Source organism: Melanostigma gelatinosum, assembly GCF_949748355.1.
Source record: "Melanostigma gelatinosum genome assembly, chromosome: 14".
NCBI lineage: Eukaryota > Metazoa > Chordata > Actinopteri > Perciformes > Zoarcidae > Melanostigma > Melanostigma gelatinosum.
Window position 1 is genome coordinate 9242225 of NC_136647.1, and position 24273 is coordinate 9266497.

At 44.0% G+C, this 24273-nt stretch overlaps 3 protein-coding genes across 5 annotated transcripts in view; 1 reads left to right on the plus strand and 2 right to left on the minus strand.

Moving 5' to 3' along the window:
* Window positions 1-1142: 1142 nt before the first annotated feature.
* LOC306787991 (adhesion G-protein coupled receptor G2-like) lies at window positions 1143-5548 on the plus strand (the record flags this gene model as incomplete). The annotated part of the gene is made up of 12 exons (XM_079283320.1): window positions 1143-1360; window positions 1475-1631; window positions 2154-2318; window positions 2545-2667; window positions 3118-3163; window positions 3248-3351; window positions 3448-3572; window positions 3862-4233; window positions 4367-4650; window positions 4924-5025; window positions 5144-5294; window positions 5449-5548. The coding sequence occupies 12 exons, from the start codon at window positions 1143-1145 to the stop codon at window positions 5546-5548; spliced, it is 1947 nt and encodes a 648-aa protein (XP_079139446.1).
* Window positions 5549-6687: 1139 nt separating this feature from the next.
* Window positions 6688-13053, minus strand: sms (spermine synthase). The gene is made up of 11 exons (XM_079284132.1): window positions 12909-13053; window positions 10844-10964; window positions 10459-10546; window positions 9980-10044; window positions 9710-9885; window positions 9278-9425; window positions 9064-9160; window positions 8830-8944; window positions 8664-8743; window positions 7805-7920; window positions 6688-7699 (listed from the first exon to the last, which is right to left on the minus strand). The coding sequence occupies exons 1-11, from the start codon at window positions 12952-12954 to the stop codon at window positions 7669-7671; spliced, it is 1083 nt and encodes a 360-aa protein (XP_079140258.1). The 5' UTR covers window positions 12955-13053; the 3' UTR covers window positions 6688-7668.
* A 6371-nt stretch (window positions 13054-19424) lies between these two features.
* The window catches only part of LOC306788355 (ryanodine receptor 1-like), a 47884-nt gene continuing 43035 nt past the window's right edge, over window positions 19425-24273 (minus strand). For all 3 annotated transcript variants that reach the window (XM_079283850.1, XM_079283851.1, XM_079283849.1), the window contains 5 exons: window positions 24098-24254; window positions 23852-23916; window positions 23672-23772; window positions 23541-23592; window positions 19425-20012 (listed from right to left, as the gene is read on the minus strand). In XM_079283850.1, the coding sequence (XP_079139976.1) occupies window positions 19917-20012; window positions 23541-23592; window positions 23672-23772; window positions 23852-23916; window positions 24098-24254 (471 nt within the window). In that variant the 3' untranslated portion in view covers window positions 19425-19916. The remainder of the gene's footprint in view (window positions 20013-23540; window positions 23593-23671; window positions 23773-23851; window positions 23917-24097; window positions 24255-24273) is intronic.

Here is a 24273-nt window from a genome sequence, read left to right on the forward strand (position 1 = left end):
TTTACTAGAGCGAAATGAATCCAAATGTGATCAAACCATTTCGATTCTGAGTTATGCATTTCATTGAGGAAATAAGTAACTTCTCACAAAAATGCATGAAGTGCAATTCCGTCACATTTCTTTTTTTTTTAGACATTTTCTTATCTTTTACAGAAGTACATTTGGATACTAAACATATATAACTTATTTTAATATGTTACTTTTACGTAATTACTTGAGTTAATAAGAATTTCTTCTTAGGGTTTTAATCTGGAATGTGGAAGCACAGCAACACAGTGAGTCTAATAGTATTAGTGCAGTGAAATGTTCCCTCAAAGCTACTGATATATTTTAACAGTGACTGAATTCTGTGTACTTCTGATTTTTTTTTATTCTCGTCTTCAAAGCTGCAAGGTGATTTTAGGCTTTTCCCACGAGGTTCCTATCTGTAACGTGTCTGCAGCCATGATGAGTCTGTTTCAGTCTGAGGAAAAAATCAGTTTCAATGGTCAAGTGACTCGAGCAGGTGTGTATATTAAGAACAGGGAAACAAGTCAATTCAACATCATTTCCTACAGTCAAGAAAATAACTGTAGGTCTGTCCTGTAAAACTCCTCATTTGTGTTTTGTCTTGTATGTCACACAGCAATTTGTGGAAATTCAATCGACAGCGACCATCCACTGACATCCAACTTCATGTGGACTAAAGTTAACCTAACGTCTGCTTCCTTTTGTGAGACAAGAGAAGACTCTGACACCCTCACTTGGTTTGTGTGATCTTCTTACCACCATATCTTCTGCACTAACTTAACAAAATCTTTCAGAGCTGTTTGTATTGTAGTTGATAACCATTTAACACCTGATGTAAAATGCTTTCACCCCCAAATCTTAATTTGTCCTTTTTCTTTACAGTCAAAATGGAATAAATGTGCTTGTGCAGCTGGAAGAGCAGTGTGTTGTGGGGCCGTTTACCACACCCGGCCCGAATGTGACAATCGCACAAACAAACACCACCAGCTCTTCTGTAACTGTGACTTCCTCCCCACTGAACACAACAGCTCAAGCCCTGAATGCCACCACCACTGCTGCTGCAGGTTTGTCATTGCCTCAGCACTGTGTACAATTCTGTTGCAATATTTACATCATTATAGCATCCCTTTTAAATGTTGTTGACCACAGCTGAAAGGCAAGCCAACGCACTGCTTGAGCTGACCGGAGACGTGTCCAAGCTGAACTCCAGCCAGGTGGCTCAGCTGGTGTCTCAGCTGGAGAATCTTCTGTCGGGCCCGACCGTCAGCATGGCGCTGGGGAACACCTCCGTCCACATTGTCAGCAATCTGCTGGGTGCCTCTCCTGAGGTGCTGTCTGACTCCTCCAACAGGTGACAGATTCATTTATTTGACATTGTGCAAAAACTCAGGGGTTTTTCAAACATTTTTTTATTCTAATGTTTCGTATTTTTAACAACACCGATTTTTATTTTTATTTATTGCAGGATTATCGGGATTGTTGATACAGTAGGGTTGAAGCTGGTTCTTGATGGAAAGGCTGAGACCCTCTTGTCCCCAGCTGTCGCTCTGTCTGTGAAGCCAGTAGATGGCAGCAACTTTCAGGAAACATTTTTCTCCATCTCGGACCCAAATAATGTACAGGTATGATATGAATAGCACAGTTTATTATATATACAGTATATATATATATATAAACACTCGACTGAACTGTTAAGAAAGTAAATGAAGCAGCTTGTCCTCAATGTGTAAATGCTGCTTCCGCGTCAATACATCAGTATTTGCAATCTAATAATGTAACACACATTAATATACCAGCCATAGGGGACATTTTACTGCTGCATTGTTTGTAAGTGAAAAGCAATGCTACAGGCATTAAAGAGCGTTGCCACCGTTGTTTCTGTTTCTGCATGAAATCATTCAATCAGGTGAGTCAACCTGCGACATTTAATCACAAGAACATTACTTTTTTTCATTTCTTTCACTGTCATATAATTTCCAAGGGTACGTCTCTGCTTTACATTTCTTTTGGTGGCATCCGTTGAGCTATCACAGATCTCTGACAGGTTGAGTTGCCCCAAATAAAAAGGTGTTAATAAAAAAGTCTGTGATGTGAAATAGTTAAGGCTATGCCTCTCTGTTCACTCTGTCCCGTGCGTGTTGCAGGTCCGTGGGGATCGCAGGCTGAGGAGGAGCCTGAGAGCAGACTCCACCATCCCTCAGGGCTCCATCAGGCTGCCCCCATCTCTCACACAGGACCTGACCGACGAGCAACAGCAGCTGGCCACCAGAGTCCAGTTCAATTTCTACCAGGAGAGCACAGTGTACCAGGTCCATACAGGCAACAAATGTCCCATTCCAAGCAAGACATGCAGAGGGAGAGACACAGACCTCTGAGACGCTTGTATTTTGATTAAATGTGTTCCATGTATTGTCTGTGTGTTTTGAATTTTAAATCCCTGAAAGAAGCTGCTGGACCACATTTTAAATCACATGTTACTATCATAACATTTTCTTCACAAACTGACAACTTGTGTTTTTGTGTCTCTAAATGCAGGACAGATCTTTGGGAAACCGCAAACTCAATAGTGGGATCCTTGGAGCGAGTGTGGCCAACCTGTCAATCAGAGAACTGCAGGACGAAGTTGTAATTATCCTGAGGAACACAGAGCCCGTTCCAGTAAGTCCATTTGAAAAAAAAAACCAAAAAATTTGACCCTCTTGCTCATATATATCTGCAACTCAGAGGATTGTGTTTCAGAATAACCAGAAAAGCATGCTGGCTTGCATACTGCAACATGTAACTCGCTTACTGCATTTGACATAGTGTGTATTGGGACATACTAAATCAGTTTTTCCGGTATACTGTACTAAATAGTGTGGTATGAGTATTGGAATGCACACAGCTAATCTACAGCCATATCCAATATTAACACACAACTTCAAAACGTCCTTCCTCTGAAAAATGGGGAAAACTAAATATTATTTTTTAAATCTGTTTAAATACAGCTGGGCCAAACACATGCTGTAAGAGTAGTAGCAGTCGCTCTGAACAGAGATAAAGAAGTCATGATGTACATCAGAGATTGTAAACTGATATAAGCTCTTGTGCCTTTTCCCTAAACTACAGGCTAATTTTGTGGCTACATGTGTTTTCTGGGACTTTACATTAAATGGTAAGTTTTCCAACTGTATCTATCAGAATTCAGTGAATGTAAACAAAGAAGAAAATACGGTTCATCTGTGTTTTCTTCCGGCAGACGAATCAGGTGGTTGGAATCAAAACGGCTGTTCTGTCCGAAGCAGCACAGACAATGAGACAGTGTGTGGCTGCAACCATTTAACCAGTTTTGCCATACTGCTGGTGAGAAGATTATATCCTGTTCATGCTTTTTTGTTTGTTTGGTGAACATATTCCCACTTTGCTGGAACTTGTCTTTATTTATTCTTTTTCTTACAGGACCTCTCCAGACAGCCTGTACTCAGTCGTGAACAGGCCACCATCCTTACCTTCATCACATATATTGGCTGTGGAATCTCTGCCATCTTCCTGTCCATCACCCTCCTCACCTACTTGTCCTTTGGGTGAGTATTGAGAGTCATAAGTTGTTGTTGAACATTTCGCCTGAGCGACCGTAAATAGATAAGAGTCGCGGTAACATTTTGAAATGCAAAAGCTAATATGTTGATTGCTGTATCTTGTACGCCAAACAAACTACAAAATATATGAAAGGAGTCCACAAATGGATATGACTTGCAAGGCAATATTAAGAAAACTAGAAAGAGCCACTGCGCTTTTTACAGTAAACACATTGTTTATTGAGAAAAGTCCACTGAGACGCTTTGCGTCGTCTAAACCATTTGAACGCTGCAGGAAGTTGCGGAAGGACATTCCATCCAAAATCTTAATCCAGCTGTGCGTGGCTCTGCTGCTGCTGAACCTGGTCTTCCTGGTGGATGCATGGCTGGCGCTCTACCCAGACGCTGTGGGCCTCTGCATCTCCACCGCCTGGTTCCTTCACTACTTCCTGCTGGTTACCTTCACCTGGATGGGACTTGAGGCGGTCCACATGTACCTGGCCCTTGTGAAAGTCTTCAACAACCACATATCCCGCTACATGCTGAAGTTCTCGCTGATCGGCTGGGGAGTCCCGATGATTGTGGTCATCATTGTCATTGCGATTGACAAGGACAACTACGGTCTCGTCTCCTATGGAAGGTTTTCCGACGGCACTAGTGCCGACTTGTGAGTCTTCTGTCAGACGCCGTTACAGTTCCATGCACATGATTCTACACAAACTAAAAACACAAATACCAAGACACATGAAACCAAAAAAAATAACCCTTCAATTCTCTTCCATCCATTTCCTCTCCCACAGCTGCTGGCTGAAGAATGACATTGCTTTCTATGTAGCAGTGGTGGCCTATTTCTGCATCATTTTCCTTTTCAACCTTGCCATGTTCGTTGTGGTGTTGGTGCAACTGTACCGGATAAAGAGGCAGAACCCTCACAATGTGCAGCACCGCACCACGCTGCAGGATGTGCGCAGTGTGGCGGGGATAATGATCCTCCTGGGCCTCACTTGGGGCTTTGCCTTTTTCGCCTGGGGGCCCCTTAACCTGCCCTTCATGTACCTATTTGCCATCTTTAACTCCTTTCAAGGTGAGTTGAGTCATTCTCAGTTTTGTAGCACTCACCTTTCACACAGAATGTGAAGAAAAAATAAGTTGGTTCAAATTACCCAATTACAAACACTCTTAAATATAACTTATGTGGTATTTAGCAGCATAGAAAGCACCAGAAAATGCAGCACTTTGATCATTTCAATAATTGGACATCTCACAGACCCCTGAAGAAGAAATGCAAAACTGCAAGTCCTTCAAGTCTGTGCAGTCTGCATGTAATATACATAAACATTCTGTGTTTGTCTTGTAGGTTTCTTCATATTTGTGTTGTACTGCGCGGTAAAGGAAAATGTGAGGAAGCAGTGGAGGACCTTCCTGTGCTGTGGCAGAATGAGACTAGCAGAGAACTCAGGTTAGAGTTGTTCTTCCGAGTAACATATTTAAGTGCATCAGATGCATGATGATGGTAACTATTTACATGTCAGTGTTTGTTACGTTTCACCTTTTTGAATCTGAATTTCTTTTCCCAGAATGGAGCCGCACTGCAACACAGAAGACTGCGAAGAAGTCATCCGTGACCAGAATTACATCTCTTCATTCCTCCCAGTCCAACAACTCATCCAGCTCGTCGTCTTTCCTCGCCAGTGACTCCTCAGAGCAGGTTAATAATGGCATTGGTAAGTGAAGTCTGCAAAATGTGTGTCGACAGTGGCGAGGAGCCCGCCACCTTCGTTTTAATTCCCCTACACTCCTGTTATACGGGTGTGCATTATATGATATTATTTATAGGAATGAAAAGAACAGAAATAATGCTATAGCGCTGTGTTGCAGGTAGCCCATTTGAAGACCGAACAATCACAGCAGGTGAAGACCCCAGAGGGGATGTGGTCCTCAACGAGATCAACAGCCAGTTCAGAAACCAACAAGCACCCTGATGCAGAAAGGACAGAAGCGTCTGTTCAATGGGAGGACAATGGAGTAGAAGGGCTGCTGTTTTATTTGTGGTAATCACATACAGGTGCTCTTTGGATCCTTCAGGTGTACAGTGCTTAATTCATCTTGTGAAGGGCTCATTGCACGAATGGAATTATTTTATGGTCTCAAAAAAGAATAAATTTCAAGTCTACTTGATAGAAATAATCCAAGGAACACTGTAGGGTTGTAATTGTTTTGAAGACTTACGATTCATACTTTTTTCCCCCGATGCAATGGGCCTGTTTAATGGCTCTTATTTTGAAATACTTGCATATAATGTTAATGTAGAGTAATTTATGTCCATCTGCATGTCACATGTATTGTATGACTTGTAACATTATACATGGCACTTGATTTTTGCACTTTCCTATATTCATTTGTAATTGTATTTGCACACGGAACCTGAACAACCTTCTTTTCTTTGTACAGCGATGTGATAACATAAGGAATCTTATTCCAATGGTATGTTGCATACTTCACACAGATATTTACCCATGGTCAACAGGCATGTACCGGTTCTGACTGATGAATTACTTTTTTTGTAATAGTAAAATAAAAATAAGTATTTTTACATTTAGCACAAATTATTAGAGCAAAAGTCGAGCGATCAGTGTTTTTGCAGATGTTAGTGTGTTTACCATCATTATCAGCTGAGGTTGGCAGTGATTAAGAAATTGGTTTTGGTATTGTTGGAAAAGTGACGTTTCATACTAGCTGAACATTAAGGGGAACTATTCCCTCTGCATAACACAGCTTTTTAAAAATGTTTTTTTAATAATTATCGAATTATGTGACATCATCATAACAATAAGATGTTAAATGCCTTTTTCCACAGCAGAGTTTGACTTGTCATAGTAGAGGTGTTACTTGTAACATTAACTATCTCTGTTCTCCCACTATGACAGTGTGACATGATACACAATTATTTATTTCATTTCAGATGATTATACTATTGTGGAATTACATTTAAAATTTCGAGTTTACATTATCATTTTATTAAAAATGAATATAATAATGACATGGTTTATTAAATATTCTAACGTGTCTTTGATTACTCTTCTTCATTTCCATGTATTTTAGAGAAAAACATGAGTCAAGACATGTTCCCCGAAAAACACTTTTAATTGTAGAGGTCACAGAAAGTATCTCAAGTGGGACAGAACAGCTTTTGGTGAAATTATATTGAATAAATAAATGTAACCGAGTCTCACAGGGTTGATCATGTGTAAACGTGATGTGTACTGTATATGCAAGCTACATTCACCGTCTTTTTCATGCACCATATTCAACCTTAAATAACTCAAAAAGAAATCAAAAGGTGCCAATAAAACATGACGTAAAAACAGCACAAGCACAGACGTGGCATTAAAGTGGTGGAATCGTTTCCCTTTTAAAACATATTTGGACTCAAACACGTCAGTCTTAAATCGATGTGATCACATTGCGTTGACACAATCTGAAAAATCAAATCACATTTGAGAGTTCAGTAACAAAAACAGAGCTTAAAAGCGACTCAGTTCAGCTGTGCTGAGACCTAAACATTGGTCTATCACACGACCTGAGCTCACAACCCAAGAGCAAACAACCTTAAAAAAAGCTAAGGAAAAAGGAGAGAGCACACGCCTGCTGCAAGATGAGCTACACCACAATATCAGTGTATCAAATCACTGTTCAAACATCAAACAGCTTCTTCAGAGTACATGCAAATGTATTCCAAATCAAGTGAAACAAACAAAATACAACTGAAAAGTTGCAGCCAGCACACAACGGTAAAACGCAACTAAAACAGGAAGTCAGGGTAGAACGGGGTTAAAAGAGGTGTGTGTGTGTAGGGGGGGGGCGTCATTGTACCCTTTGAGATGTGCTCAGACTGAATGCAGAGTTAATTGTCATCTTGATGTAGTCACACTAACTTGTCTGCTGGAGAATCCATACGTGTTAATCAAAAGCAGCCAATTGCAAAGCCAAACTTTGCGTTGCCTCTAATTCAGTCTGAACACACGTCTGAGGCCACAGCAGACACAAGACGAGCGTTCACATTCCAGTTGTTGGGGATTCAAGCAGAGAACTGTGGAGGTCTTCACTTCTTCCACACGGAGTAGAAAACCCATCTGACACGATAGAATTAAGGATCGTACACAACAAAACATGACGGGGTGCAACAACGTTCAGCATGACATTAGCATATCCAAACGGCAGAAGCACTGAAAGGATACTGCTCCATGTAGGAGGGCACACACACCACCTCTTTGGAGAAGCCCACGGGACACGAGAGCTTCCCGAGCTGTTCCTCGTACAGACGCAGGGACTCCGTCATGTTCTCTGCGTTACCCTGGTGACAAACAAAGACGATGTCACGTGACACACAAACTGTAGGTGATGCTTTTTTGGCGGGGTTTAAATGGAAGTGATCCAATGATTTGTCCCAATAAAATGAAAAATGACTTCTCCCCTTGTTTACTGGTTTCCCCATTCCATTAAATATTCCCGTTTGACAATTTGTAACTAAATTTCGTATTAAAATATGGACCATTAAGCTTAGATAGAGAACAATTTCACCCCTCCCACCCATGGGTGCCTCAGCAATAGAGCAGGCAGAGCAGCTGCATCCCGACTATTACACTCGTGTTATTGTAAATCCACTTTTTGATCATGAACTAATTATTTATAAGCCAGTTTCTCATTTGAACAGTGTGAACCGAGGTAGCTTGTCCTCATTGTGGCTCTGCTGCGATGTGGGAAACCGACCCGACCCGAAACACAGACCCCGTCTCGTTTACAATGCGTTGTGGGTGTGACTTTTTTTCCATGTCAACAATTTTGCTCTCAAAGTGCACCAGATTGTCTTCTGGGGAGCAAGACCCCAGACACCTCCTTAGAGGGTCAGAGGTCCACCCACCACAGTCTCCTGTGGTAAACACACTAATATAAACTGAGCGTTATAGTGAATGATTGAAGGCTCTATATGGCAGGAAATAGAATCAAATTATATTTTTCTCCCTTGCTGAGAAAATACATCAATGAAATGAAGAAAAACACCGCTTCACTGGGGTTGAAAGGTGAGCACAGACTCACCTGTGTTAAATATTTCCCCGAGGGATGCAGGACCTTTATGGACAGGTCTAAGATGAGACGCAGGAACTCCCATGTAGAGTCTACGACAAACAGTCAGACAGTCAGTTGAGCAGCATTTATGAAACCTCACAGAGGGATGTGTATATGTAGAGAAAAATACAGACACCTTCTTCTGGCTCCATGGATATTGGGATTGCAGTCAGGTCATTAATTACGTAATCAAACGTCTTCCCTTCCTGGACATACTTCTTCAGCACAGGGACGCAGTCCTCTACTAGTATCTGTAAAGCAGAACGACGACGCGTTGTGTTAGATCCCGTTCGGGCACATTCCACAGAGACAGTTGAGGGAGGCAACGATTTTGACGGCAATAACATCTGGTTGTTCATTCAGCACTCACTTGGTAACAGTCTCCCTCCAGGTTGTCGAGTATATTGCCACAAGTTCCTCTCATGTACTTTTTGCATGCGTCGATCACCTTCTGGTCAATGTGCACACTTTGTAAAGGAACGATCAATCAGGTGCAGATACACAATTACACATATCAGTGAGAAAACAACTAAGTCCCAAAACAGGAATAAAAGAGACAAAAACACGTAAAGGATATATCCAACATGGTGACCATCTTTGGCTTTTGTTTGGCCATCTCAAAAAGGATGCCTCCGTCACCTCCTCCTAATATCAGCACCTCCTTTCCAGTATAATTCTCTCTTCCGCTCCCCATGATGGCTAGGGTGTAGGCCAAGTCACTCTCTGCCAGGTCTGCAAGGTAACATAATCATTTACACACACACACACACACACACACACACACACAATAATAGAAAATACTTAGACACCATAAAATAAACACAAACGTAAAGGTCAGTTTTTTGTTTTGTTTTTTTTCCCGATTTTTCAGAAAATAGTAAATATTTCAAATGATAGAAAGTTTTTATTAGTCCTATAACTTACACTTTAGAAATACCTTCCATCAATTGATGGATCCAAACTGTACATTGTGTCTTAAAATGAGAAACGTGTATTTCAGTGTCGTATACACTTACTTAAGTCGTTGTCGAGTATTAGGGCATTTCCATACTGCTGCGAGTGCAGTATCTTTATGTTTTGGAATGCAGAATCTTCCTCATACACCAACTGGTCCATGTCGTACTCAACCAGTCTGCCGTCAGTTGTGGGCCAGTATCGGTCAACCTCTGCGCCTCGTATGAGGGCTGGGAGCCTTGGTGTGAATGGTGGACAACACAAGTAACTGCGACATGAGCGCTGTAATGAAGTAACAACACGAGCGAAGCCAGAGATCTCCAGATACTCACCTCTTAATCCGGGTAATATTGCCATCCAAGATAACCTTTAGCTTCGATTCCAGTGCATTTAAAAGCTGTGGACGAACAACTTTTGTTAGAAAAATATCTAATTGTGATTATTTTGTCGGACGCGTCTACTATTAGACGTACTTTTAGAGGACGGACAAATAGGCCATCTATGAGAAAGGGCATGTTTGGGCACCTGAGGCCAGTTGACAAAATGTTCAGGGAATAATATTGGACATACTGATTTCTCTGTCACATATCCAAAAGCTATTTAAGAAGGTGAAGTTCTATGCTGATCTTACTTTAGCGACATCCTTTTTCCCCACAGATGTATACGGTAAAGAGAGCTTCATGAGTGATAAAAAATAAGTTATTTATCCCGACAAGCTTAAACGTTAATAACATCAAATGACATTCTTCCTCTGTGTTTTGGGCTTTAGGAAATGGTTTAATATTGTGTATTTATTTCTTAAATCACCTACATTGTCTACTTGTGCAACGTCCTCCTCCTCATAACACTGCAGATCAACGGTGACCAGCCCATGGGAGGGCACACGCAAAATAGCAAGCCTGAGAAATGAAGTGGTGAAGACAAAGAGATGACACAAAGCAATAAAGTGAAGACATTTTGCAAAATTGACCCAACAATGGAAAGCATCACTACATCCACCGTTCCACAACTGAAGCACAATCCTCCTCAGTGTGTTCAGAGCACCAAACAGTCTTAATGTCCCCAGAGGGTAAACTAACTAAGAGACGTCTCCATTCTCAGCTATTCACCATCAAATTAAAGGCATCTGTACCACAGAACAAAGAAAACACAAAGCTTTAGCTCATCAAAAATAAATAAATACACGTTTCTCTTACCAGCCATTCTTGCCTACAAAAGTACCCAGGTATCCATGGCCATTTGTTTCATGGACAGTCTCTGTCATTTGCTGCTCGTGAAATATGGACAGTAGCTCAGGAACTGTCGAGGAAGAGTCAACTGGGAAAGGAGAGAAGCAAGAACAGTGAAAAAGTATTCCTATTTCCCAGTAGTAATGACTTCATGAACTTCTTTAATGATAAGATTCTTTCTACCCGTCTCTTACATCCCAACCCGACTAGGCTGCTTAAAGAAGTTTTACTCGTCTCTGTCCTTGTCTTGTTAGACCTTAGTGCTGCATTCGATACCATTCCATTCTACTACTAGTACATCTGATTGGCATTAAAGGAACCGCACTAAGCTAGTTTAAGTTCTGATTATCAGATCGATCTTCGTTTGTACACGATGAAACCTCCATGAACGCCAAAGTTAGTCCCGGAGTTCCACAAGGTTCTGTGCTTGGACCAATTCTATTCACCTTATATGTATACTTCTATTAGGCAATATTATCAGAATAAACACGCCATAAACGTTCATTGTTATGCAGATGATACCCAATTATATCCATCGATCAGGCCAGACAAAACCAACCCGTTTGCTAAACTTGAAGCACGTCTTAAAAGACATAAAACACCTGGATTACCTACAGCTTCGTGATGTTAAACTAACTGAAGTACTAGGCCCAGATTACCTCAGAAATCCATTATCTAAAGATATAGTTTCTCTAGAAGGCATTGCCCTGGCATCCAGCAGCACCGTAAAGAATCTCAGAGTTATCTTTGATCAGGATATTTACTTTATTACCCCACTAGAGATTAGCGCTCCCTGACTGCAGGGTTACTTGTGGTTCCTAGAGTCTCAAAAAGTAGGATGGGAGCCAGGCGCCTTCAGCTATCGAGCTCCTCTTCTGTGGAACCAGCATCCAGTTCAGTCCGGGGTTCAGACACACGCAACACATTTAAGGGTCGGCTTAAGACTTTCCTTTTTGATAACTCTTATATTTAGGGCTGGCTCAGGTTTGCCTCGAACCAGCCCCGAGATATGCTGCCCAGTTGTTCCTGTTTCGATGTGAGGGTCCCGGGATAGAGGACGTCGTGTGTGTACAGATTGTAAAGCACTCTGAGGCAAGTTTGTGATTTATGGGCGATACAAAATAAATTGAATTTAAATTACTAATTTGTGCTTTCTTGCATCGCAGGTTTTCATGCATCGTGGTTCTACCTGACACCCAGAACTACTATTATTATTATTAGTAGTAGTATTCACAATTATACTACTGCTGCTACCATCATTAATGCTGTTATTAGTATTCTATCTCTTGCTGTTATTAGTATTCGTAATTGTTCCATCATTATTCTGCATACTACTCATTGTATAAATCATTTATATCATATGCATTAGATATGTTGTAACTCTATTATGTTCATTCTGTACGACATCTATTGCACTTCTGTCCATCCTGGGAGAGGGATCCCTCCTTGGTAGAGTTCATTTTTTAATTATCACATAACGTTAGTCACATACTTACTTATTGGTGACTACAGTAAAACTTCCTGTAACTGCTATTTTGAGAAAAGTATCTTCAAGCCAGCCTAAGAGCTCAGTCACACTTGAACCACTTAAAAGTATACTTGAACCAGTCTCGGCATCAGCCCAGTAACTGGTATTCGACTTAACTTTTTTCTTAGATTCTCAAGACACAAAAAACTACAAAAATGGCGGTGCTTCCTGTGCGCCAACGCTGGCTTTGAACACACTTTATTCACAATGGGTTCATTGAGTCTTCTAATCAGAGCAACGAGACCGAACAGACGTCAACTTAAAACATGTAACTCACACAAGAACATGCACGTGACATTATGTTTTACGTGCAGCGACTTTCAGCTATGAGCCCCGACTTGTCGCTACAATTCATGCATGTGCCATTATCAGCCATGTTTCATCAGAATCAATGAAGCGTGACTGTTTTGAAGGGCAGTGACATACTAGCATTATTAGCAGGCTAGCCAGCTAGCTAGCGTGCAGCCCTCGGCGGTGTTCAGCTGCTCGTTGCGCTCGTCTTACCTGCCGCAGAGAGCTTGAAGTCGAGAGTGTAATGTCGCAGTGCCATGTCGCAGTGCAACTGTTATCCATGCCTGGAAATAGGCAGGCTGCGAGTACTTATCTGCAGAGACAGAGGGGAGGGCCCTGCTACCACTGCTTCTACCGCTGAACACTACGCCGGACGAACCAGGAACTGTGCTTGGAGTGTGACAGAGCAGAGAGTAAAAACACGAGACAAGAGAGAAATCTTCCTCCCTTGTTTATATGGTTTCATGCATTGGCGGCCGAAGCGGAACGAAGAAAGTAAGTTCCAGTTTAAAGACAAGTTTAAATCGATTACTCGATTAAACCCTTGTTAAATCGATACCAAAGGGTTAACATTTGCATTCACGGGGTTACATTTACTTATTTAAAAAAAAGCTTCACAATGTCACACAAGAGGCACTCATGGTTTTTAGTATAAAAATCTTGAAAATTACTTTCACTGTTCACTATCTTGAACTGGGATCCAAAACCGGGGAAACGTTCAGTAACGGCTGTAATGTGTGTGTGCGCGTGTGTGTGTGTGTCTAAATATAAGAAAAAGTATGAGGGAAAAAAATTTAACTGACACATTTCCAAATGTCAATTTTATTTATAGAAGTGAAATGGGCTCAATATACATTAATCTGCTTTTAACCTAACATAGATATAAAGCACAGTAACTAGATATTTGAAAGAAACACAGTACATGCACAACAGTTGATGATGCTGAGATTTGGAGGAGTAGGTCAATTTGCACACGTTAACTGAAACTAAATGAAAAATCGGATTCAGATCTATTTTCATCTATTTAAGGTTATAAAATAAGAATACTACTTCAACATTAGAAATGTCTCCCAAGTCCCATTATTATCCATGGTGACATATCATTCTTTCATGGCTTGTATTAGTTTACAGTAATTGTAATTGCAGTGCAATTTTTACATGACAAATTACGAACAAGGCAGATTCGCACAGGAGCGAGATCAGACAACCTCTGAAATGAGTACAATTACAAGAGGTCCCCAGGAAATACTAGGAAACTGATAGAATAGGGCTTTAGGTTAAAGATCGTGGTTTGGGTTCTCAGTTATCTCAGGGGGTGTGTTGTGTTGTCATGTAGCCTGCAAGACTGAAAATAGACCTTTCTCCAAAAATCTGTTGTTGCAGGTTTAAAGCATGTTTAAAATATGGACGTAGTCTCTGTGACGTCACCCATAGGATTCTGGAGACCTGAGACGGAACCGACCAAACCAGCCAGGCCTAACTTTAAGCCTTAATACAACTTAAATGTGAGTCGCATAAAATGTATCCCATAGAGCTGTCATTGGCGGGGAAATTAGCTACAGAAGCAGAAAACCATTTTATATACCAGGTCGTAAACTTGGTTATTTCTGCTGTAAAGTTGGCCATTTTAAAGTGCGGGTCTATAGAGATTTAGCCTCAAGTGACCATTTGAGGAACTGCAGTTTTTTTCATTTTTCAGCACCGGAGGTTGCTGCTTGGTTTAAAGGCAGGATGAGTAGCATTTCCTTAAAACAATGTACAGACTCATACAAAAATAATCCCTCTCAATCATCTATCATGACCTAGAAGTTGATGGCGGTGTCTGTATCTGCAGTGTATTCTGTTGCTGTGTTCAAAGCGTTTCCGGGCCCCAACCTCTATAAAAAGAAAGCAACCAGGTGCCAGATCCTAAGCACACTTCCAAGAGGAAGCTGCCGAAATTGGTGGATCACAGGGCCGAATAAGACGCAAATCTAGCCAAGTGGACAAAACTCTTTCCAAAACGAGAATGAATGTGGGGTTGGCGTTCACACGCTGGCGATTGTAAAGTATTGACTGAATTTCAAAGCAACTTTTTCCCCCCTAAAAAAGCATATTTATTGGAGGCCGTCCTATGATTATGTCATTTTGACGAATCATGATGAGATTTTAAGTACATTTTCAGCATCATCAAAGCTATCCGTATGCCTCTATGCAGCACATCATTAGAAAGTAAATCCACCACAATCAAAAGCATCAAAATCAGAGTCTGCCACTTCAAAGTCAAAGCTGTTATAGTGAGGGGAGTCGAGTGCAGGGCTGCCGGTGTTGTACGCTCCTGTTGCTCCCATGCCAGGGAAATCCGTGTTGAGTGGCAGGTCAGGAGCTTTGGCTTCCAGATTAGGGAGCGAGCATGCGCCTAGGTAACCCATGGCAGAGGAAGCAGCAGCCCCTCCCATCAGCAGATAAACCGCCCTCGCTGCCTCGGCATTGCTGATCGTGCCATGGCGCAGACACCCAGCTGAATTCTGTGCACCTCCCTTGTAATACTTTGTACGGGGAGAATTTATGCCTGTGGGGATCGAGTGGTGTGAAAAAAAACAAAACATGTGACTCAACTATTTACCCTGATTACTCACAAGAAACGGTGACAGACAGAATAAACACACTTAACTCACCTTTCTCCCTTGGGGAAGAACAAGTCAGAGGCCCTGGGGAGGGGGCCTCTGTGTTGCTGACAGGTGGAGTTTGTTGATCTATGTCCAGGATTTGCTCCGGCACCAGATCTTGGAGTGTAATGCGTGGTGGTGGTACCTGATGACGCCTACACGGACTGATAGGTGATGAGAGACTCTATAGGAGATAAAATGAGAACACTGTTGAGGAAACGTATGGGTTTGCTAAGAATTACAAGGATTTAATTTAGCAATTGATTGAAAAAATGAAGAAATGCTGAGTGAATATAAGTTGTGTAAAGACAGAAAATAAAATGCTTTTTATTCTAATGGTGATGCTCACAACATCACGACTCTCTACAGTTTTGCTAGCGGCGCTGCTCTTTGGAACAGAATGAAATATTTCAACAATTATCGGATGGATTGCCATGAAAGTTGATACAGACATTCATGTCCCCCCTTCAGGATGATCCCTTAACTACCATCATCAGGTCAAATTTCAATTTGCAAAATACTTTGGTTCATGACCAAATGCCTGCAAAATTCCCATCAGCCTCAGCTTTACTTTGTGTTTAGTACTCATTAGCCATCTAAAAACATATACCTGCTAAATATTAGCATGGTAGCGTTGCCGCTGTATGCTTACTTTAATGCTGACGTTAGCATCACCTCAAAGTCCTGCTGTGTCTAAGTATAGACTCACAGAGCCGCTAGTGTGGCCGACTTTCTTAGGATTACACATTTTCCAAAGCAATTACATCAACAAATATGTCTTATAAACTTACCCTTTTCACTTTTTTCAGTATATTCAGCCATTGACTAAAATGTGATAAAAAATGTTTCTGTTATTACCTCCATACAAATCAAACATCCATCAACATGATCAATTCAAGTGCATACCAATCAAATATCTTGCAGAAGTGGAACGTGCAGTGTTGGTGCCTGTAACTCGTATATTTGCTACACACACAGTACTGGGTATTGTTGTAAGCTGTGTGAAATGTCACGTAAGGTAAGCAAGAAAAGAAAATATGTTGTCAGTTAAAAATTACAATCTGGAGTGAGCGTGGGCCTTTTCTTTCTTGACAAATATGTAAAATAAGGAGAGGGTGGGTTGATGGACTACAGTAGAAAAAATAACAGCAGTGGGATTCATTATAACTCCGGGGTTACGTTTCCAGTCTTTATGCTAGTGTAAACTAACAAGCTTCTGGCTGTAGCTTCATATTTAAAGCACAAACATTTCCAAAAATCATGGAACTATTCCCCTGAGTAACTCATTGTCAATTTGTGAAATGCACCAGATGTGGACAGTATACCATTTTACTACAACAAGGCAAAGTAGTTCGTAAAGAAAACACAGTGAGCACTAGACCTGCAGTCTGCAGCGGTTTCAGCCAGCAGCAGCAGGTATTTATTCTGGGAAAGGATCAGGGCGAAGCAGCAATCCCTGCATCCACCAGAGGGTAATTTGGGCAGGTCCAGGATCTCCTTGCCTTCCACAATTGCCTCACAACTGTTCTGCAGCAGTACCAGCTGGTCAAGAGGAGATGAGGCATCATGGCACACAAGGAGGCTGCCCTCAGCTGTTAGGAGCAGAAACCTCTTTTTCCACTGTTTGAAAATGAATCCACCTGTATAACCAAAGCAGGTTGGACATAACAGGAAATAGTACTGTATGGGAAATAGTACTTGCTGGAGAAATTAATTCCAAAACACCCAAAAGCTTGTTGACAGTATAAACATGGTGCAGTGATCATGATGGCAGTGGGAGCAGAACACTGGATTAAAGCATGAACACAGTCTGTCATTCTATCATTCCCACAGATTAGAGGCAGTCACATGGTTGGTGGATCGAGGGGCTGTGGGGCTCGACAAATCAGGTGCTGTTGACGATAGCGTCATCATAACATGCACACACATCTGGATCTACTCATTATGCACAGTAACAAAAACAACAACACGTACACACTTTATTACAGCACATAACATAATTACATAACCAAGAGTAGGTGATAAAAGCCAAAACAGAAGAAGATTTAGCTTCTATGTATGTTGTTGTTGTGTTTTCAGCACATCTTCAGAATGTTTTTTTCATCAGGGTTGAACTAAGACTTTCATAATACACTATATTCATTTTATGAAAACAAATATTTTTAATTATAGGACAAAATCATTCCGATTATCTTCATTGAATATATATCATAACATGTTATAATGTGTAATGTAATTTTGGCTCAAAGCTTTGGAGAGTTTGGGCAAACACTAAGAGGCAAAATACATGAATCATCCGAATGAACAACTATTCACGATCATCACACCACCATGCTGCCGAATCCAATTTAAATGCTACAACGTTTTTGTTCTAATAGGACACAAATATAAACAAGATCAGAATTTATAAAACACAAAAGAATCCTGAGAACTGCAAAACTATCCTACAGGGTGTTATCAGAGAGCTAATCATTTTTGCTGATGACAGCGGTAGTGACGATTGCTCAGTGAAGAAGAGGATCAACTCACCGTACATCCTGAGCACCCCATGGTGGATCCCCGAGATGCTCATGTTAACGGCCGATGTGTCCGAGGCTCAGAGACAAATGTTGGATGGGTGAAAAGCACATGAGGCTCAATGTGAGTTTTAATGCTCAGCCTTAATCCCTGTTCAGATGGGATGCACCACAGGGCCACAGTTCAGCGGCTTGGTCGGAAAATGGGTTGTGACGAGATGTTACGGACAAACTGCTGCATAGAGCGCTCATCAGCATGACTGAACGGTTTTCTTTTAACATTTCTCCTTAATATCAGTTCAGTTCTCAAACACAGAAATAAAAGTATTTTTGAATCAGTTTCAATAAATCTCTCATGGGTTCATTTCCTCTAATTTAAATCAAAATACAGAAGACAAGTTTACAACTGCAGAGACATCAACTTTTAATTAGTCGATCAATCCATCACTGTGAATGATAAGCCAACAGCAGACAGAACGTCACCATGGCCCCAAAATGCACTGTTTTTTAATTTTTTTTAAACTTTAAACAGTTCCACAGCAGTCTTGGAAAGACAATTAGGTCAGGCTGAGTCCTTTCTTGTGTAATTTTCTGTCTTTTCATCTGTCACATTTATTACTACATACTTAACATGAAGGAAAACTCTAATTTAAATACCCTTTGATCACCACTTATCATATCATTTAGTAGAATATATTCACTGAACAGTAATTGAATCTATACAGTAAATGTTGCAGATTAGGACCCACATTTTAAGGACTTAAAGCAGGGGTCTCAAACTCATTTTCAATCTGAGCCACATCAGCATCACGGTCGGCCTCAAAGGGCCGGTTGTAAATGTAAGACTGTGTAAATGTAACGACTCCTAACATATTGGTAAATAGCTGTCTCTGCATTTGATTATTGTTTATTCAAGTGTAAAAATATTGTACATGCAGTTATATAAATGTAAACATATATTTTAGCACATTTCTGTTCTTATAACTTAAATCCTTTTAATTTAGGGTTAAGAAACCCACATTACTCTATCAAAGATCAAACTATTAAAGAAAATAGCAAAGACAAATATCAAACAAGTTATTACAATAACTTTGTTCAATGCTTAAAATCCTTTCAAGGGTGCGTTTGCACAATCCCACATGAAGTATTTCATGTGTTTTAAAGCCACGTTTAAAGTAGTCTTCAATGTACTCACAATACATTTATATGTCAAATGTACAGTAACCAGCCAAAGAGCTGCTTCTGTGTTTAAGTATCTCATCATTATGACTTTCTATCTCATAACTTCGACTTTATATCTCATAACTTCGACTTTCTATCTCATAACTTCGACTTTCTATCTCATAATTTCGACTATGGGGATATTTTTATTGTCAAGTCTAACTTAAAAAAAGAAAAAAAAAAATGTAACTTTTTTTTTTTTTTGCTGGCAGATTCGCGGGCCACATAAAATGACGTGGCGGGCCGGATTCGGCCCGCGGGCCGGGAGTTTGAGACCCCTGATTTAAAGGATTGACATGACCATGTACCACCACATACATACAGTACACATAATATGATGCCGATGAGTACAATGTCACAATACAATGACGTTTATTCCTTACACAGAATTCATTAGTCATCACAGGCTTTTAACAATAAACAAAATAAATTAAACTAAATCAACAGCTCCAGTATCTCAAGAAAATGAAACAGAGAAATAAATATGAATATTCTAAAGTGACAATAATCACAAAGGAAATATATAATTCATTTGAATAAAACTATTGATGACATATAAAGACAGAAAGGCAAAGTGTGAAGCGTACTTTCAAGCAACTATGCTCTTTTGTGGTAATTGATGCAGCTCGTGTCACTGCTTAGGCACTTCATCACATTCTCACATAAACAGTGCTTTTATCTTGTCGTCAGCAGACAACTAATTACAACTCATTCATGGAAACCTTTAATACATTTTTTATGACAAAAGTGAAGTCATGAGTGTTGTCAGGAATGATGAACGCAAGGACAGTTCAATAGTTGTAATTTTCCCTGCGTATGTGTGAAGTACTTGTGGGCTAGGAGAGTTGATCCTCATATTGCTTTCTGAAACAGTCTCCGGCAGGGTAGAAGTCCCAGCAACGCTCCTGGTACATCTTCCACACGTACGACTCCTAAAACAGAAGATGAAGGAAGAATAAGTCAAAGAAGGACACGGCAAGAGAGAAAATGTCACGGGAGTTCACAGATAGGACCCAAACGCAAGACCACAGGAGACAGAAGTGAATGTTAAACAGGCTTTATTTATAGACAGGTGGGTGCAGGTGTGGAGCCCGTGGTCCGACACCCGAGTGGCAGATCGACAGTGTGATGTCCCGTGGCTCGACACTGGAGAGTTGACAGATCGACGGTGTGAGTCCCGTGGCTCGACACTGGAGGGCTGGTGAGTTGACGGCGTGAAGTCCCGTGGCTCGATACTGGAGTCGACAGAGTGTAATCCGTAGACCACAACGAGAGCAGAGCGGCAGAGCGCATCCACAAAACACAAGGAGGGCAGAGCGGCGAAGTGTAATCCACAGACACAAGGAGGGCAGAGGAGCGGAGTGTAATCCACAGACACAAGGCGGGCAGAGGAACCACGGGGTTTCAGCGGGAGAAGACGGTACGACCTGACACTCCCAGACTGCAGGACCAGAGTTTATATAGTGGCAGGCTACTCATTAAGGGGCCCTGAGTCTGGTGTGTCAGGCTGCAGGAGGTGATCAGCTTGAGTGTCCTCAGCCGTGCACGATTAAGGGTGCGGCCCTGGGAGGTGTCTGAAGGCAGAGGACAAACAGAGCACATGGCACACCACAACAGACAGGGGAATCCTGGATCCTGACAGTACCCCCCCCTTAAGGCACGGATTCCAGACGTAACACAAGACCCAACACAGGGCGGGTGGAGGGGGTCCGGAGGAGGGATGTCCCCACAGCTATAAGGCCGACTAGGGTGGGCGGCGGGGGTCCGGAGGAGGGGTGACAGGATCTGACCCGCCACGGGGCCGCCGAAGAGCGTCGGCCCCCGGTGCTCCGGCGGCCGGCCGGGAGGGCAGAAGGGCTCCGGACACGGGTGCTCCGGCGGACGGCCGGGAGGGCAGAAGGGCTCCGGCCACGGGTGCTCCGGCGGACGGCCGGGCGGGCGGAAGGGCTCCGGCCCCGGGTGCTCCGGCGGGCGGCCGGGCGGGCGGAAGGGCTCTGGAGAATAGGATGCTGGTGCCGCAGTGGCAGGTACTGGAGGTCTCTGCTGCTCCGCGACGGCAGCGGGCACTGGAGGCCGCTGCTGCTCAGAGACGGCAGCGGGCACTGGAGGTCGCTGCTGCTCAGAGACGGCAGCGGGCACTGGAGGTCGCTGCCGCTCAGAGACGGCAACTGGAGGTCGTTGCGCCTCTGGGACGGCGGCCGGGTGTGGGAGAGGCTGCGGCACGGAGGCGGCGACAGGAACTGGAGCGGACTGCGGCGCTGAGGCGGCAGGAACTGGAGCGGGCTGCGGCGTAGAGGTGGCAGCGGCAGGAACTAGAGCTGGCGCTGCGGCGGCAGGAACTGGAGCGGGCTGCGGCGTAGAGGCGGCAGCAACTGGAGCTGGCGCTGCGGCGGCAGGAACTGGCGTAGAGGCGGCCGCGGCAGGAACTGGAGCTGGCGCTGCGGCGGGAACTGGGACTGCGGCGGCAGGAACTGGAGCTGCGGCGGCAGGAACTGGAGCTGCGGCGGCAGGAACTGGCGCTGCGGCGGCAGGAGCTGGAGCTGGCCCTGCGGCGGCAGGAACTGGAGCTGCGGCGGCAGGAACTGGAGCTGCGGCGGCAGGAACTGGAGCTGGCCCTGCGGCGGCAGGAACTGGAGCTGCGGCGGCAGGAACTGGAGCTGCGGCGGCAGGAACTGGCGCTGCGGCGGCAGGAACTGGAGCTGCGGCGGCAGGAACTGGAGCTGCGGTGGCAGGACCAGCGAGCGGCTCTGGCTCCGCGGCCGCGAGGTCCGGGGATAGCTGCGGCTCCGAGACCACAGCTGGGACTGGAGGTCGCTGCTGCTCCGGGACGGCAGCGGCGGGAACTGGCGGTCGCTGCTCTGGGACGGCAGCGGCGGGAGCTGGAGGTCGCTGCTGATCTGGGACGGCAGCGGCGGGAACTGGGGGTCGCTGCTGCACTGCGACGGCGGCGGCCGGGACTGGAGGTCGCTGCGGTACGGAGACGGCGGCGGCCGGGACCGGAGGTCGCTGCTGCACTGCGACGGCGGCGGCCGGGACTGGAGGTCGCTGCGGTACGGAGACGGCGGCGGCCGGGACTGGCGCAAGCTGTGCCGCAGAGGCGGTAGGAACCGGAGCTGGCTGTGGTGAAGAGGTGACAGGAACAGGAGCTGGCTGCAATGCAGTCTGACTACGGGGAGCCGGAGTCGACCGGGCCACCGAGTGTTCCGCTACCCCTGCATGGCTCCGTCTCCGGCTGAGAAGGTGCTTGACCCTATACTCAGAGTTCCCCAGAGGGTCAAAAACTCTCATCAGAGCAGTCACAAAGTCCACATACCCCACAGTATTAGGCTGGTCGCTGCTCACTGTGTACATGGCCCAGTCCAAAGCCCTTCCCCGCAGTAAGCAGACCACGTAAGACACCTTGGACCTGTCTGAGGCGAAAGTCAGGGGCTGTCGGTCAAACACCCGTTGGCATAGCACCAGGAAGCCTTGACACTTCCCCAGTGTTCCATCATAGGGACTCGGAGCCGGCACGGGGGATTCCCAGACCGGCGGAGCGAGGACAGGCGGGAATAGTGCGGGTGCTGGAACTGGTGGAGACTTGACTGTCCGGGCTAGTTCCTGCAAGATGCGGCCAACCCCAGAGACCTCACCTGCCATGGATTGCAGGGCTTGACGCATCTCCATGAGCATCTGCTGGGGTGCCTCCAGCTGCGTGCTATGTCCGGCCAGCGTAGCTGCTCCTGTGGTTGCTGGGTCCATTATGGTCAGGTCGTTCTGTCACGGGAGTTCACAGATAGGACCCAAACGCAAGACCACAGGAGACAGAAGTGAATGTTAAACAGGCTTTATTTATAGACAGGTGGGTGCAGGTGTGGAGCCCGTGGTCCGACACCCGAGTGGCAGATCGACAGTGTGATGTCCCGTGGCTCGACACTGGAGAGTTGACAGATCGACGGTGTGAGTCCCGTGGCTCGACACTGGAGGGCTGGTGAGTTGACGGCGTGAAGTCCCGTGGCTCGATACTGGAGTCGACAGAGTGTAATCCGTAGACCACAACGAGAGCAGAGCGGCAGAGCGCATCCACAAAACACAAGGAGGGCAGAGCGGCGAAGTGTAATCCACAGACACAAGGAGGGCAGAGGAGCGGAGTGTAATCCACAGACACAAGGCGGGCAGAGGAACCACGGGGTTTCAGCGGGAGAAGACGGTACGACCTGACACTCCCAGACTGCAGGACCAGAGTTTATATAGTGGCAGGCTACTCATTAAGGGGCCCTGAGTCTGGTGTGTCAGGCTGCAGGAGGTGATCAGCTTGAGTGTCCTCAGCCGTGCACGATTAAGGGTGCGGCCCTGGGAGGTGTCTGAAGGCAGAGGACAAACAGAGCACATGGCACACCACAACAGACAGGGGAATCCTGGATCCTGACAGAAAAGACTCGTAAAAATATATATTAATAAAACAATTATTCAAAACTGACCTGCCCAGTGTGCTCCGTCTCATCTTTGTTGATAAGGTACATTAAGAAGAACCTGAAAAAAGACTCGCATGTTAATATTATCTCATTGGTACATGCACACACTGTGTGTAACACAAAGGAGGTGAACTCACATGTAATTGGCCAGGTTGTGTTCATCCAGAGTGTGGGTCTCAAAGCCATGTGGCGTTGTATCAAAGTAGTCACTTCCAATGCCACATATGAAGCATTTTGTCTGCACAAAAATCAGTGATGATGATTTAAAGCCACGTTGTGTATACATTTGGAACAAGTGTCAACTGGAAGTGTCATACCTCCATGTCTTCCTTGACCTGCTCTTGTTGGTCTCTGAGTTCTCCAAAGGCATCGATGATCAGACCTACAGTATTTGCACAGTAACATTATCATTAGAAGTGTTTATAAAATCGTTAAAGTGCCAAACATACCTTTAAATACCTTTCCTATATCAACAGTTTCAAGTAAGTCTCCAAAGGCTCCACACATTGTTCCCTTTTCCTTGTTTTATTCTAACCCAATGACATGACCAGCGTTGTCTTTACCCTGAATAATGGCCAGTAGAATGACAATGACGAAGAAGAAGAAAGTGATATCAAAGACCACTCGATACAGCTCGTATTCATCTCCGGCGGGATCCTCTATCTCATCTCCGATTCCTCCACCAGCACGCACACCCACATACATGTGGAACAGGTAACACTGTGAAGGGAAGTGAAGA